This window comes from Phocoena phocoena, chromosome 1, assembly GCF_963924675.1.
Source record: "Phocoena phocoena chromosome 1, mPhoPho1.1, whole genome shotgun sequence".
NCBI classification, from domain to species: Eukaryota; Metazoa; Chordata; class Mammalia; order Artiodactyla; family Phocoenidae; genus Phocoena; species Phocoena phocoena.
The window spans coordinates 185753239-185769405 of NC_089219.1; the positions used below are offsets into that span (position 1 = coordinate 185753239).

The following is a 16167-nucleotide window of genomic DNA, read 5'->3' on the forward strand; positions in this document are numbered from 1 at the left end:
ATAGGAAAATGTCTTTTTTAAGCGCTCTGCAGGCTCCACTGGAGGTGTGGCAGGCAAAGGGCCAGGGCTCAGCTTCTCCTGATGCCCTGGGTTTGACAAAGCGCTTTGCAGGTCCAAAGTCCCTTTAGCTCTTAAGCTGGTACTGTAACCACCGTGAGAGAAGACGGGGAAGGGGGTGCAGTGACTTTGACAAGGTCGTACAGTCATCGGGAACCCAGTCTCCGGATCCCGAGAGTCAGGCCTTGCCTGCAGCGCCCTGAGGCCCCTGCCCAGTCAACCCTGGGTCTTTCCAAGCCACCCTCGTCCACCCCCTGCCCCCGTCCTCCGGAGGCACCCCGCACTTCAGGAGAGCAGCCTGGAGCCTCAGAGACGGAAGGCAAGTGGGGGGCCGGGAGTTTCCCAGGCGACCTGGATATTTTCTCCACGCTAGCCGCATCTCCCCCCGCCCCCCCAGGCCTCACGAGCCCACTCTCCCTCCGCGTCCCGAGGCGCCCAGTCTCAGCCCCTTTTACCCGCACGCCCACGCCAGCTCAACGGAACCTTTCCACCGCCCCCCCCACCACCTCCGGGCTTGGCAGGGGGCAACCCGTGCCCCGGAACCTGCCCGCCTCGGCGGGGAAAGCGATGAGAAGACCGGGTCGAATCCTTCATCTCCCCCTACCCACTACTCATCCGCCCCTGGCTCTCGGCTGCGGATACCACCCCCTCTCGAGCCAGAAATAGACACTCTCCCCCCCACCTCCCGGCGCTCGCGCACACCCCTCCCCCCCACCTCCCGGCGCTCGCGCACACCCCTTCCCCCCGCCTCCCGGCGCTCGCGCACACCCCTCACCCCCCCACCTCCCGGCGCTCGCGCACACCCCTTCCCCCCGCCTCCCGGCGCTCGCGCACACTCCTCCCTCCTCCCCCCTCCCCCCCACCTCCCGGCGCTCGCGCACACCCCTCCCCTTCTCCGCCGGCTCCTCCGCCTCCCCCCTCCTTCCTGCGCTCCGAGCCGCAGCCCGCAGCCTCCGCTCCCGCTGGCGGGCGGCGCGCGACCCACGGGACCCACCGGCCGGCGGGCGGAGGGGCGGGCGGGGGACCGGGTCCCGGCGCCGGGCAGCTCCGAGCGCCGGCCAGCAGCGGGGCTTGCGTTCTTCTTTGATTGATTTTAAGATTTTGATTTGTATTTTCCCCGCCCCGCCCCTTTTCCTCCGACCCCGCCCCATCGCTCCACGGCTTCCGCGCTCCTTCCCTTTCCCCGGCTTCCTTCTTCGCGTTTCTTTCCCCTGCGCCTCGGCTCGCCTCCTCCCCGCTCCCTCGCTCCCTCCTCTTTCCTCTCCCCTTCCTCCTCGGTTTCTTCCGTCCTTTCTCTCCCCCTCCCTCCCCTCCCCTCCCCCGCCTCCTCCTCCCTGCGCGCTCCCCGCCCCCCCCCCCCCCCGCCCCCGGTGCCTGCAGACGCGCGGATCGTCCATGCGCTCCTCGCGGGCAGAATGCTGGGCGGCAGCGTCAAGAGCGTGCAGCCCGAGGTGGAGCAGAGCGGCGGCGGCGGCGACGAGGGCGCGGACGAGCCTCGGGGCGCGGGCAGGAAGGCGGCGGCGGACGGCAGAGGCATGCTGCCCAAGCGCGCCAAGGCGCCGGGCGGCGGCGGCATGGCCAAGGCCAGCGCGGCGGAGCTCAAGGTCTTCAAGTCCGGCAGCGTGGACGGCCGAGTCCCCGGCGGGCCGCCCGCCTCCAACCTGCGGAAGCAGAAGTCGCTCACCAACCTCTCGTTCCTCACGGACTCTGAGAAGAAGATGCAACTATACGAGCCCGAGTGGAGCGACGACATGGCCAAGGCGCCCAAGGGCTTAGGCAAGGCGGGCCCCAAAGGCCGCGAGGCTCCGCTGATGTCCAAGACGCTGTCCAAGTCCGAGCACTCGCTCTTCCAGGCCAAGGGCGGCCCGGCGGGCGGCGCCAAGACCCCCCTGGCCCCGCTCGCCCCCAGCCTGGGGAAGCCGAGCCGGATCCCGCGCGGCCCCTACGCCGAGGTCAAGCCGCTCAGCAAGGCTCCTGAGGCGGCCGTGAGCGACGACGGCAAGTCGGACGACGAGCTGCTCTCCAGCAAAGCCAAGGCGCAGAAGGGCTCCGGGCCCGTGCCCCCCGCCAAGGGCCAGGAGGAGCGCGCCTTCCTCAAGGTGGACCCCGAGCTCGTGGTGACCGTGCTGGGAGACCTGGAGCAGCTGCTCTTCAGCCAAGTGCTGGGTGAGTCCTGCCTCCCCGCCCCACCCCTGCCTTTCCCCTTGCCCGCTGCCAGGGAAGCTGTGGGGAGAGCGGCTGGGCTCTCTAGGCCCCGGCTCGGGCTATGCGGGGACACTGCGCCCAGATGTACAGGGCTGGCCTATCCCCAGGTGCATATGGCTGAAGTGCGCCTTGGTAGAGATGTCCCCAGGCTGGGGCTCTGCTCTGGCCTGCCGGAGGTGAGGCTGGACAATGGGGTGGGGGGGCTTAGCTTCTCAGAAATAGAGCCCATCAGCTTCCTGGGATCTTAAAGCCTAGAATTTTAATACGGCAAAACCTGGGGGGCTGGTGGTGACCTCTGCCGTGTGTGGTCTGTGCTGGGCAAGATCGCATTCAGCATTGCCGGGGAGCGCCGGTGGGAGCCGATCTAGAGCACAGATGTGGGGAAAGCAGATGTGAGGGCTGTTTGGCCGCGGAGCAGAGCTGAGGCTCCGCTTCCTCTGTGGATCCCCGGTGGGAGCACGAGTCGGATTTCCCGGGTATGGGCTGTGGCAAGGAGGCACGACAGGGGCCTGGGGGCAGGCGGGCAGCCAGCTGCCCGCATCTGGACGCGTGTCCTGTACCTCGGCCCCGGCCCCAGGCCTCGGCCAAACCCCTACTCCTCCCCACTCCGCAGGTTTTTAGGGCGTGTGGAAAGGTCTGGGCTTTCGCGCGGAGACTCCTGGTTGACTGGGAAGCCTTTGCCTTTTGGCTAATGGAAGCCGAGCGGGCGGGAAGGGAGGAACAAAGCTCGCTCGGGCGGAGGAAGCGCAGAGAGCTGCCCCATTGTTCTCCGAGCCTGAAGAGCCTAAGCAAAACACCCGGAGCGGGCCCGGAACTGCGCTTGCTTTCCCCGGGGACCCTGTGCCCTGAGAGGGAGGGACCCGGGATGCGCGGGACGCAAGGCCGCTGCGCCTCGGGAGCCGGCGCGGGCCGTGCCGGGGCCACGAGAGGACAGCGGCGAGGCCCGGAGCCGGGCGGCCGCCGTGGCTCCGCGGACTTGTTGCGGTGGCGGGGATGTGGGTCCTCCGGCGCCGAGGGACCCGAGCTTCCCGGGCTGCCAGCCCAGCTGGGGGCTGGGGAGGGGCGTGTCCGTGCGCGTGTGAGGGGCGGGACCGACGCGGGCTGCGGTCCGAGTGATGGGCTGGACGAGGTGGGGCGCGTGGGAATGGGGGGTGAGGTGCTCGCCTGGCGGCCTGGAGAAGGCAGCGCTGGGAAAGACGGGTTCGACCTACCGCGACCTTCGCGGGACCCCCAGGCCCCGTGTGGGCCAGGACGAGGAACCCCTTAGCAGGGGCAGGGATTTGGAGCTTTGGATTCAGAGGCTCACAGAGGAGGCCGCATATGGGCTCTGCAGGGGCAGTCGGGGGGCTGGACAAGGGCAAAGAGGGGGGCGCAGCGGCCTGAGGACCCGGCCTCCGCAGGCAGGGACCCGTGGGGATGAGGGTGGGGGCCGAAGCCGAGGGGCGGCCTCCCCCCTCCCCCCCTGTGCGGAGTGCTGCCCTCAGGGAGCTTACCGTCTAATGGGGTGAAACAGATAGTAAAGGAGAAAAGAAAGAAAGTAACTGCAGACACAAGGAAGGCCTGCTTAGACGCCTCTAAGGAGGTGGTGCTGAGCTGTGACTGAGACCAGGGGAGGTGCAGGGGCAGGCGGGGAGAATACTCCCTGCAGGACTGAGACGGGGGTGGGGGGTGGGGGTGGGGTGGGGTGGTGGGATGGGGGAGAGGAAGGCGGGGGCTGTCTCTGGGGGGAGCGGAGGGAGTGTCAGCGACACAGAAGAGCAGAGGGCACAGCCCCCTTTCAAGGTCAAGGCTTCCCCAGTCCTGCAGTCCCTACACTGCCCCAGGACCTAGCTGCTTGCGAAGCCCTCTTAGTTGCATCTCAAGAGGCGGTGACCACAGAAACCCCGGCAGATAGTCGTAGAGCTGGTCGGCGAGGGGAGAGGAGGGCCGGGGGAGAGGCTTTGCGGTAACCCCTCAGCCCACTTGGCACTTGTCATGTCTCAAAGCGCCCCTGGGAGTGAGGGGAGAACACACCCCATTTCCCAGGCGGTCCGGAATCGCAGGGTCAGAGCCTCGAGGGGCTTGGAATCTTCCTTGAGCCAGTGACGGGAAGGCAGATTCTGCACGTCTGTCCTGAGTCTGTCCTGATTACTAAGTCGCGGCTCTGTGTAGGGGACCTGATTGAGGGAGGGGAGTCAGCAGGCAAAGAGGGACCCTACCAAGCTGGTGTGTGCTGGGCATGGGCCACCAGACCGGCCCTGATGACCCCACGGCGGGGCTGGTGAGGGGAGAGGAGTGGAAAGTCTGGTGAACGTGCTGGACTGACCCTGGGCGGGGCTGGCCCCGGGAGGGCAGTGCTGTGACCTTGAAGGGTGCAGCAGGGGAGGAGGAGGGAGAAGGTGACGGCCAGGTAGAGCCCCTCTCCTGCGTGGAATGGGGGAACAGGAGAACCCATGAAGGTGTCCGGTTGTCAGGACCCTCCCTGGAGAGCAGGGTGGCCCCTGGGGAGACGAGTGAACGCCTCTGCCTCCGGATGGTGGTGAAGGACGCAGGTTCTACACCCGTGAGGCTCCAAGTCAGGACACGCTTACTCCCTGGGACCATCTCAGACCCCGGAAGCTGCCCAGCCCCGGTTGCTGGAGGGAGAGGGAGTGAGGCAGCCCCGAATAAGAGCCTTTCTGGAATGAAAGGGAATGAAAGCTGATCATGGCTTGCCAGAAATCAGCTGGGGCCCAGATGGTCCAGGAAGGCGCCCTGCCCTTCCCTCGCTTTGGAAGCTGCCAAAGAACTAGGGTCCCACTGGGAAACCCTAGAAACTTGGAAGACTGAGGGGTGAGTGTCCAGGGGAAGGGGGCCTGTCTCAGGGATCATATGCCCTCGGACCCTGGTGGACAGTCCATGTCAGGCAGTTCAGCTCCAGAGGGAAGGTCACCGGCCCCTGGCCTGGGTCTGGGGCAGGCAGGAGGCCGCAGTCCTGAGTTCCCTGTGCGGAAGTCCTAAGCTCTGTGACCTCCTCTGGGACAAACGTTCCCCATTTGTGAATGGCAGAGCTGCTCCACGGCTCTCTCCTACCTGTCGGCATTAGGGAGGGGTGCAGAGAGAGGTGGTCGGACCTTGACAGGGCCCCAGGTGCTTAAGAGAGCCTGTCTTAACTCAGAGCAGTTACGTACACAATCCCATCCCGACCACACTTCTCCATCTCCTCAGCCCTGGGTCCGAGGACCTCCAAGCCGTCTGGTGACCCCACGCACGCTGCACCCCGTTTTCATCCCTCCGGGCAAGGGGACCTGGTCAGGTGCAAAGGAACCCAGGCGGCTGGAGCGCCTGGTCCCAATTCCTCAGAAAGTGTCTGGACCCACGTGAGGGGTTGCCGTGACAACGGTTAGGCCCTCAGAGGCGCAGGCCAAACAGAGCAGGGGAAGGAAGTCCGGAAATTATCCGTTTCTAAGCCAGTGGGTTGTTGTGGGTTTTTTGTGGGGGGTGGGAATTTACTCTAGCGATTGCATTCTGGGATGCTGTGAATAGCGGGAGGGAAGACATGGCTTCTCAGAGGGTTTTCTTCCTTGTTATTCAGTGCACCGGGGGGTCCTCCAGGATCCAGTGCCCGAGCAGACAGGCCGCGTGTGCAAGCTCACCCACACTCGTGCCCAAGGCTCCACACGCAGGGCCGTGCCTGGTGCCTTCCCAGTGGTTCCCCAGAGGCCCGGCAGAGAGTGAGGGCGCTGACTTGCAGCCTTCCCGGGCTTGTAGAGCCACAGGCGAGGGAAGGCAAGGCCTGCAGGTGAGCGCGTGCGGAGCGGAGGGGCAGCTGGCAAAGACCCTTCCCGCTGCGAGGCCTCTGCCTCCTCAAGGATGGCGCTGGGGAGGACGTTTCTTTGCTCCCCGTGTCCAGGGCTAGGCTTCGGGTTCCACCGGGGCCCGTGGGGTGCTGCTTTTACTCTCTACGCCTCCCCCTGCTCAGGCCGCTGCAGCCAAAGCCGTCTTCCTCCCCCTCCCCGGGAAGGCCTTGGGGTAGCTCCTGTGCTCTGGGGACAAGGACACGTGGAGGGGAGGTGCCCAGGGCTTCTCTCAAGGGAGAGGCCCTCGGTGGTCAGCAGCGGCTCCACCCTGGGCCCCAGGCCCTCGTGGATGGGGGTTGAAGGCAGAACAGCACCAAGTCGCCTGGAATCCTGGGCCGCTTGCTGACCGTTAGCTCTCGTCCCACCCGCTAACATCTCCTGCGGGCACAACCGCCCACCCCCGTGGCCCGTCCCCACCCAGCTGCCAACACCAGAGGCTTTGTCTTCTGCAGACCTCCAGCCTCGCCCTGCTCTGGGCCGCCCCTCCACACCCGTGCCCACAGCCCACAGCCTCTGACCTCGAGGGCTGGGGGTACAGGCAGCTCCACGGGGCTCCAGGGAGAGCGGGTCCTGCACTGACCCGGCTGAGCAGAGCCCCCAGGCCCATCCCTGTTGCTCTGCGGAGCCTTCTTGTACAGCCGGAGGGAAGAACCCTCTCGGTGCAGAGCCCCCGCCTCCCCCCCTGGGATTCACAGAACACACACAATGGAAATTGTCTGGTTGAGCCACCCACCTAAAGCAGAAATTACTCCCTCATAGCGTCGTAGGCAAGTGGGTGTTCTGTTTACACACTCCCGGTGACAGAGAGCTCACTACCTCATTTTCCTGGAAAGGCCTTGTTATTAGAAAGCCCGCTGAGCAGAGTTTCTGTCTCCTGAGAGTTTCCACCTGTGGGTGCACACCTGCTCTCCGGATCCTCTCGGGTTAGGCTGGCCTGCCTCTCAGGTGCCCGACTGCGTCCCCTCGCATCTTTCCTCCCTTCGCCCCCCGTTCCTCTTTCTCCCGTCTGTCTTCTCTTCTGCAGTAAGACTTGGTAGGAGGAGGGGCCGAGCTGTTCCCCTGATTCCTGGGCCCCGGAGGGTCCAGCCCCCATCTGGACCCCCCGTCCCCCATAAGGTCTGCCCCCCAGCACCTGGCTGACCTGGGCTCCCTCCCGCAGCGTCTCCCTCCGCCTGTGCCGGCCTGCCAGCCAAGGGGAAGTGGATGCTACATGCTTCTCATTTGCGTTGGCTGACCTCCTCCCACAGCCTGTTTGCATTACCCAGCTGCGTCTGATGTCCCCGGGGCCCGCAGCCTCCCTCTCTTGCCCAGGAAGGCCGGGGGGCCGGGCGCAGCTCACCGGCCCTGTGTGGGCAGGCCGCGCTCCTGCGTGGAAGCCTTGGAAGGCTGCGTCAGCCCTCAGAGCGGGCACCGCCCCCTGCAACTTCCCCTACTGTGGCTCCTGGGGACCCGGCCCCTGCAGGGAGAGAAAACCAGAGGCCCCTGGGTCCAAGGCTTCCTTCTGACCAGCAGGCATCAGGGCTCAGACCAGGAAGATGACCCGGGAGCGGTGTCTGTCTCCTGGAGCTGTGCCCGGGGCGTGTCCGGCGCGGTCGCAGCCGCGTGCCGGGAAGGGCGGATCCCAGCTCTTCGCCTCTGATCGGCACCTGTGCCTCTGGCAGAAGAAGGGGCAGATTGCAGGGGTGCGGCCGGTGTGGGGAGCGAACAGGTGCGGGGTCCCCGCTGGCACTGAGGCGGGAGAGCACGGGCACCACCTTGGGCACGTTACAGGTTCACCCCGAGGGCTCGGGCTCCGGCAGCGTCCAGGCTCTCACCGCCAGCACTGCCTGTTTACCACGCGGCTCTTCTCCAGCTCAGCTCTGGCCAGAGCTTGGCCGGTGGCCAGGGCGGGCTTTGGCCTGAGCCCTCGTCAGGTCTATTTTCGACATCCCGATGATATGTTTCAGGGCCTCTGCAGCGGGCGGTTCCTGCACCGGCTTCTAATTTCCAAGCAGCAGCGCTGGCTCTGGACCGACTTCCCAGGGCACTTGCTCACGTGCGTCGGGCACGCGAAGCCAGGGTGTGGGCCCTTTGTGCCCAGGCTGGTCCCCGGGGAAGCTGGCTCGTCTGCAAGGGTGTCCAGTTGGGGCGCTGCCATTGGGAGTGATCTGGTGAAAAGCGCTGGAGTTTTCTTGGAGAGCCAGGCCGTCAGCCGTGACCTTGGGCAGCGTAGGGAGGTAGTGAAGGTTGAGAGCGCAAGACAGGCAAGTGTGTGGGGAGACCTGCACGTAAACCTTCACGTCCGGACGTGAACCCCCAGGATGTAGATGGGGCTGGGAGTCAGGGTGTGCGCGAGGGTGCACAGGGGCTGGGTGTGTCACGTGGAGCGGTGCACCGAAACACTTGCACCCTCGGCCCCTAGCAGCTACGCACAGACCGAAGGGGTGTGTGTGTGTCCGTGTGTGCGCGTGTGTGCACGTACACAGCTGCCCAGGCGTGAAAGGGTCTGAACCGCGGCCGGGCTGGAACAACTTCCCCCAAAGAGACCCCCAGCCAGAGACCGCAGGGGTTGGGGCTCCCTGCCTGGCTCCTCTGCCAGAAAAGAACCTTGAGGAGGACACAGGCTCCCTCTGCCCTTGGTGACCGCTGAGCAGGCCTTCCCTTTTGGGGGCGCAGGAAGCCACCCGGGAGGCCTGGCTTCTCTGTGCAGAACCTCAACTGCCATAGGCCACGGGCTCCAGCACACCCAGGCTGCGGAGTTGCCTCCCCGGGGCTCTGGGACCCGATGCTCCACGAGAGGAAAACAGGCCCAGAGAACGTGATGACCTGCCCATAACCAGCACCCATACACCACGTGGGGCATGAGATTCTTGTCCCTTAGGTTTAATGAGTCACTTACTGCCCACAGTGACCCTGTGAGCCCGCGCTCACAACTGAGCAAACAGAGACACTGGTCGGTGGGTTGGCCGCTCGAGCCAGAAGAGCAGGTGGGCCACAGGGCCAGGACTTGACCTTGACCCCTGTGATGTCAGCTTCCAGGAGCCTCAAGACCCCTCCCCCCACAGTGTTGAGATCAATTCCATTTAATTCAGGATTGCTGTCAAGCAGTCGCTGTGGACGAAGCATGAGCTCCTGGGGTTGCGGCTTCGGGCCCCGCTCACCAGCTGCTGGCCTGCTGGGTGGGGAGATAAGGGTTCCTGCTCATCCCGTGCGGGGCAGATGCTATGGAAAAGTTGGGAAGGGGTGCGGGGGAGAGCAGGGTGGCCTGGAGCCGGTCGGCGTGTGGGGTGAGTGCGGTGCCGTGGGCAGGAGGGGACGCTGTGGACAAGTGACCTGCGCTTTGAAATGCAGGTTGGGATCCCGGCAGCAGAGATGGGAGGGACCGGAAACGGAAAAAGGAGGTAAACGGAGGGCTTCATCGTGGGTACCATCCAGCTGTGGGAGAGGTGGGGAAGGAGATGGACGAGCAGCTTGGGGGCGGCCCTGACGTGACCATGACCGGCCCCAGGGGTTGCAGTAGGCTCCGGGCAGACCTTTGGTGGGGAGCTGTCAGGGCTTGCCCCCATAGGCCCCCGAGAGAGTCCCGGCTCTGGAATTGGTCCTGGGAGAGGATTTCTGAGTGAGCACACCAGCCGGCCCAGGGCCTCGCGAGTTCCACATCTGTTCGCTGGAGCGAATATGGCCCTTGCTGCCCCTGCAGTGTCCACATGGGAGGGACAAGGGGGAGGACGCCTCTGCGCCCAGAAGCTTGTCTTTGATGAGCAGCGGCTCTGATTAGGCCTGAGGGGTCAGTACTTTCCGGCCCCAGCCCCCGGGAGAGCCTAGACCCATAGCCCACCGCAGAGCTGCATCAGACCGTACGTGGCAGCGGCAGCACGTAAACCAGTGTGAGGGCTGACAGAGTATCCCCATGACGTACGACTTGGTTGGCGTGAAAAGAGAGCCGTGCGTAGGGCGGGCACCGCATTTCGGCTCCAGGGTACTTGCTGCATCCGGGAAGCCTTCCCGAAGGAGTTAGGAGTTGGGAGCTGTTTCAAGGGGTCAGAAACACTTGCATAAGGGGCTGAGGCATTCCAGCCACCTAGTTTTTCCCTTGGAGGGCGTGGGAGGACCGGACTGGAGCTCGCTGGCTGGGAGCCCTGGGAGCAGACGGTGCTCGAGGGCCGTCCCGGGTAGCAGGGCTCGAGGTGGCGAGGGTGCCCCAGGGCAGGATGGGGAGCCTTGTACCCAGTGCAAATCCTCCTCCTGCTTTGTCCTTTGGACCAGTTTCCGTGCCCTGGGCATTGTCATGGGGTCCCACTGTCCCAGGAGCTGGGGTGTTTGGCTTTGTCCTGGAGTCGGGTACCTCCAGGAGTCCAAGAGTTCAGCGTTGCTGGAGGATGCAGGCATGTCACAATGTCTCAGGGTTTCCAGGGACGGTGACAAGGGGTCCAGGGGTGCTGGGGCGTTCACCGCCTGGCCTCCCTTCGTCTGGCCCCGCGGGGAGGGCGTTAACAGCAGCGAAGGCCGCAGGCGGTGCTACTGCTGTCATGTGGACAGCAGGGACCTCGAGGGCCGCTCCCCAGCCCCAGGGTCAGGGCTCAGCCCTGGGCCACCCAATGCCCTGCCCGCCCGGTGGGGTTGGCTTGAGGCTCAGCGGGCAGCCTGGAGAGGCTGCCCCTGCTTCTCCTGGACGCTCAGCAACGCCTCCCTGCTGGGCACCTCCGCCCAGCCCGTGGCTTGGGGGCCACCGGGGGCCTGGCCGCAGGGTTTGAGCTCCCAGGAAGAAGCAGCAGTGCCCAAGACGCCGATCGGCCTTGTACTCTGCAGGTGGGTCAGCAGCCTCCCTCCCGAGGCCCCGTGGTGGTCCCCGGGACACTCAGAGGCAGGAATCACTGGGGATTGACACTAGCACTTAGTGGGCACCCACTGTTTGCCAGCTGTTCTGAGCGCTTCGTGGGAACCCAGGTCAGCCTCACAGTGAGACGCTATTCAAGGGTCACACGCAGACTATTTCACAATCCTCGCGGGCCAGGCTGCAGAACCGGGGGTGCCTGGGGCTCCCTGTTACGCCGGAAGTCAACCCCGTGGGTGCCGAGTAGTGGGGTCCCAGGGGCAGGGCGGGGGTGGAGGAAGAGTGCTGATTTGCCGCAGGTGTGGGAGCTGTTCGTCTTCAGCAGCCAGTGTGACCCTCCTGGTGCGTCGCTGTCGACTGGAAACCCCACACTGACACGGACTTAGACGTGAAGAAGCTTAGAGCAGCCCGGGGTCACCCGGCAGGTTCACGTAGAGCTGAGATTCAGCCGAGGCTTGATTCAGGCTCATGCAGACTCTGTTGCCTCTGGCACAAGTAGGCACACCTGCCCCCCTTGCCCTGTAGACAGTCTTAGAGCCTTCAGGCTGATACGGTCCCGAGAGCCCCAATCTGTAAGAATCAGTTCTCTCCGGCCCTCGGCAAACGTTCCTCGGGTCCCGAGACCCTGCGTCCCAGCGTGTCCAATCTGGGAAGCAGACCACAGACGGACGGTCACGGGGCAGCCGTGGCTGGTGCTGGGGCTGCAGCGCCCAGAGCTGCGGGCAGGGTATGGGGAGAGGGCTTCCCCCGGGGACAGGAAGGTCGTGGCCACAATGAGGATGACTAGACTGGCCGGGAGGAGACGTGGCCGTCTGTGTCCGCCTGGGATAAGCTGTTCCCCTGGACCCGTCCCTCGTAACCGTGGAGCTTGAATAAGCCCCGTGATGCCTCAGCCTCCCTGGTGGCCAAAGAGGGGTCAGACTTGCCAGCTGGCAGCTCGGGGAGGGAAGGGCTGGCCCGAGGCTGAGGCCACAGATTCAGCCATCTTCATCTCAGGGCCTGACTTCTCCTTTCCCCCCCACCTCCTTGCTCCCCCGTGGCCAGTGGCTCCTGATTTCTAGATTAGATTCTGCCGAATGCTGCCTCTGCAGGAAGTGGAGGGCGGGGGCGGCGGTGTTAGCTTCATGGAAGATCCAGGGTCTCATAATAATATCTGTCAGTCATTATGTGACATGTACCAGGCGCTGCGCTGACCACCGTACGTGTATTAATTCATTTAACCGTCAGGAACAGCTTAGTGAGTTAGGTGCTGTTTTCATTCTCATTTTACCGATGAGAAAACTGAGAGGTTAAGTAACTTCCCCAGAGTCACACAGCCAGGAAGTGAGGAGCCTGGAACCGCCCGCAGGCAGGCCGGCTCGAGCGCCAGCCTCCTTAACCACCGTGCTACAGGGCCCCTCGCCGGTGGAGAGCTCTGGCCTTGCAGAGTTCCACAGACACGGCAGATCCTCTGGGCAGCCGCCCTGTCCTTTATTCTCAATAGCGCGGCCCTGTTCTGAGGTCTCCTGCAGGAGTTTGGTGGCACGGGCAGCCGAGCACGTCCCCCGGACCCCCTTGGTCCCCGCTGCCAGGCTGTGGGCAGTGTGTGGGGTCTGTGGTTAGGGCACTTTCAGCACAGCTGTGTTCACGTCGCCCCCCTGCACACTTGTCCTGGCAGGACCGTGGCCGGCCCGAGAGCTGCAGGGGACGGCGTGTCCGCCCCCGGCCGGAACCCGGCGTCTCTGGGGCCCTGGCTGCCTGGCCTCAGAGAAAAGCACCAGCTTTGGGTCGTGCACGTGAGGGTCCACATCAACCCTGATGCTCACCTGCTGGCTGCCCTTCGCCCTCCTTGAACCCGTCCCTCATGTATAGGACGGAGCTTACGCGCCCTGCGCCGGGGGTGGGGGTAATGGTGGGGATTAAATAGAAGAGGGAGTCACGGTGCCTGGCACCGCCTATGACCATACCGTTAGTTCTGTTGCCGCCTTCCCCGCAGGCCCCAGACCCCTGGCTTCTTCACGCTGACCCCGAGGCTCTGCAGACCCGGTGGCCACCAGTGAGCCCGATGGCGTCACTCATGGATTGGCTCCAGTTCAGTCCTGGTAGTTTAGTTCAGTTCAGTCTCTTGGTTGTGTCTGGAGCCAGCTTGGGTGGAGGGGGAGTTTGTTACAGGACAGGGAGAGTCTTGCAGGGCTGTGGGGGAGGCAGGGGCAGCCGGGTTTGCAGGGGGAGGGGGCCGGCCCTACTGAGCATCTCCTGCTCTGCGTTGCTGCCCCGCACGCCTGGTTGCTGCCTTTTGAACCACAGACCCGCACTTCTGCTGCTGGTCCACGAGGCAGAACGTGGTGCCCACGGCTCCGGGCTCCTCTGTGCCGGAGACCTGCCTGTCTCCCCTGGGGGTGGGGGGCCTGAGAGCCATCACAGGAGAGAGGGAAAACACATTCTCCAGGAGCCAGCTGTATCAAAAGTGTTTAAGGTCATTGCTCAGCCGAGTGGCTGTTTAGACTGTGATAAGAAAGAGAATAACAGAAACCGTATGAAAAGAGGGCCTGAAGGTGGGTGTGTGAAGGTGGCAGAAGGAGCACCTTGTGTTCAAGTTCATTACCTGTTCCTGGACTTCAGCTCAGGCCTGGGTTCTGTCCAGATCAGAGACAAGCTGGCAGTGCCCTCATTTCTGGGAGGGATGGGGACTCAGGCCTGACCCAGGGCTTTGCGGTGGCCTTATCTGTCCCCTCCCCGGCCCAGGTCCTCTGGAATCGTCCTGCCCCGTTTCCAGGCCCTCCTCCCGCCAACAGCCCCTCTGGTGGTCCTTGAAACGTCCTCCAGGGCTGAGACATGGAATCCACCCTGCTGGCTTGTTATCACACAGCTGGGAGGACATCTGGGGAGGGATGAGGCCAAGACATCCTGGCTCCTTCCTTATCTCAGGGGAGCACAGGTGATGGGGTGACGCTGACCCGTCCCTTCCCACAGGCGTGAGGCTGGGGCCTGGGTGTTGGGGCCGGGGTTGGGGGCCCACTGGCCCGGCGTTAGGGGTGGGATTCCGGTGGGGGATGGGAAGGGACTTGCCCCAGAGGAGCCCAGCCTGGCCTGGGCCTGGGCAGGGGCTGGATTCCTGCCACTTTCCCACACGGCACAGAGATTGGGTTTCCTGCTGAAATCCTATCTCTGAATCATAATCACAAAGTTCCCAGCTTCTCACTGCAAGCTGTTTGTAGCGGCTCCGTGCATCCTGACGGGGGTCCTGGAAGCAAAGACACAGGGCGCAGTGGTCAGACGCACAGGGGTACAGGGCAGACAGACCTGCGTTCAAATCCTGCCTCTGTGTTGACTGGTCTCGAGGCCCTGGGCCAGGTTTGGTTTCCTCACCTGTTCAACAGGTCAGATTAGCTACCTTGTTGGACGGCCGCCAGGCTTAAGAGAGATATTTCTTAATCTGTGTTGCCTCATCATTACCCGTCCACGCTCACTGCGTGGGTCGTAGGGGGAGGAGGGCCTGTCCTCAGGGAGCGTCAGGCAGATGAGGGAGACGCGGCCCAGCATCCTCTGTCCTCCGATCCCTGTGTTCTGGGCCCTCCCTCCTGAGCCTTCGCGAGCCCTCAGCCCGCACCCCCTGCCGCCAGGCCCCTCCGTCTCCAGAACGCCCCCTCTCTCTTTGGGGTGTCCTTGGGCCGCGCCTCCGTCGCGCTCGTGCTGTCTCATCCCCGGGCGCAGCCCCCAGGTGACTTGTCCCGGGTCCTCTCTGCGAGCAGCGCGGAGCCTGTGCGCAGGAAGCTTCTCCTCGTTCCTCTCCAAGCGCCGCCCAAACTACAGGCCCAGAAATTAGGCAAGTCCGTTTGCGTGGTATCAGCCTTACATTTGCATTTGATTAAAAGACAGCAGCGTCTTCCCACCCACATTTGTTCCTTTCTCTCCCCACCGCCATTCTCCCACCCCTCCTGCCTTGCTGAGCTCAGGGCGTCCTCTGGTCGCCCCCCCCACACACACCCCGCCCCGGGCGCCGGGGCACTGCCCGGGCACAGCCCGTGCCCACTGTGCCCCCAGCATCCTCAGTCCTGGAGCCGCTGGCCGGCCGTCAGAGTCGCAGTGGGCGGGGGTCACCGTGGCTCCCTCCCAGGCCAGGAGGCTTGGGTGAGACCCTCCAGGCTGGCGCTTCTCACTGGTGGAGAAGCGTGATGAAGGGGCCAGAGCTGGCCCTGCCTCCTGCTTCCAGCCTGAGGGCGGAGGCTTGGGGTTGCAGATGCCCTCATCCCTCAGTGACCTGTGCCAGGGTAAACGTTCAGGAAAGCGTTGCCGCGGCCTGGCCCTCTCCCCGGGGTTTGGGGAGAGCCGTGTTACTCGTCTGGCGTCCCGTCACTTCGCAGCTGGTCTACTTTGCTGCCCTGAGCTCACGTGTAAAGCAGTGAATGGGCAGGTGAAGGCCACCTGTCAGAGGTTAAGTTCTGTTTGGATGGGGGTCCGAGGCCGCAGCCGAGGGAAGGGGCTCCAGATCCCACCGTCTTGTCACTCGGACCACCTTTCCGACCCATCCCATCCCAGCCCCCCTCCTCCTTTATCCTGCCCCTCCCCCTTGTTCTTGGCTGTTCAGGGAAGGCAAACTGACACTCGCGTCAGCCTGAACCAGACAGAACTGGAAGGGGATCTGTCCCCACACCCACTCTCATCTTGCTTCCCTCCTTAGCAAAAAAAAAATTCCAGATTATCTGAAGCAGCTCTGAGCGTAGGAAACTGGAGTCTGGAAGGGGAGCAGATGGGCTGGGGGCGGCACAAGCAACTGTCCTCTGTCTCCTGAGGTTAGGCTCGACGGGCCACCCCCAGGATGCAGGAGCCCAGGATGACGGGCCGAAGAAGGGGTGGCGTCCCATCCAGGCCCGTCCCTGGGCCCCCGACAGCTCAGCCCGTAACCTGGAGGAGAACGAGCCTCGTGCTCTTTGGGGTTACGGGGACCCTCACCAGGCCCTGGGTGTCTGCTCCTAACCAGGCGGCGCCGCGGTGAACAAAGCAGACCCGTGCTTTGTCTTCATGGACTTGAGTTTGGGGGGGAGGCGACCTTAAGCACATACATAGCCACAGAAGGGAATCCTTAAGTCGGCCCGGTAAGTGCCCTGTGGGAGAAGCAAAGGGAGCGATGGTTCGATTGGAGGGGGCCAGCCGGTCGGGCAGTGCTTCCCCGGGGCCAGGGGTGCAGCCGGGCAGAGGGCAGCGTGTGCAGCGGGCCTGAAGCAGAGGAGCTTGGGTGTGGAGGAAAGAGGAAGAAGGTCGCGGAGAAGGGAGGGGTCCCGCACGCGTCTGGGA

At 64.3% G+C, this 16167-nt stretch overlaps 1 protein-coding gene across 3 annotated transcripts in view; it reads left to right on the forward strand.

The window, feature by feature from the left end:
- NAV1 (neuron navigator 1) overlaps positions 1–16167 on the forward strand; it is a 143638-nt gene that overhangs the window by 19839 nt on the left and 107632 nt on the right. For all 3 annotated transcript variants that reach the window (XM_065896486.1, XM_065896496.1, XM_065896505.1), the window contains exon 3: positions 1438–2223. In XM_065896486.1, the coding sequence (XP_065752558.1) occupies positions 1438–2223 (786 nt within the window). The remainder of the gene's footprint in view (positions 1–1437; positions 2224–16167) is intronic.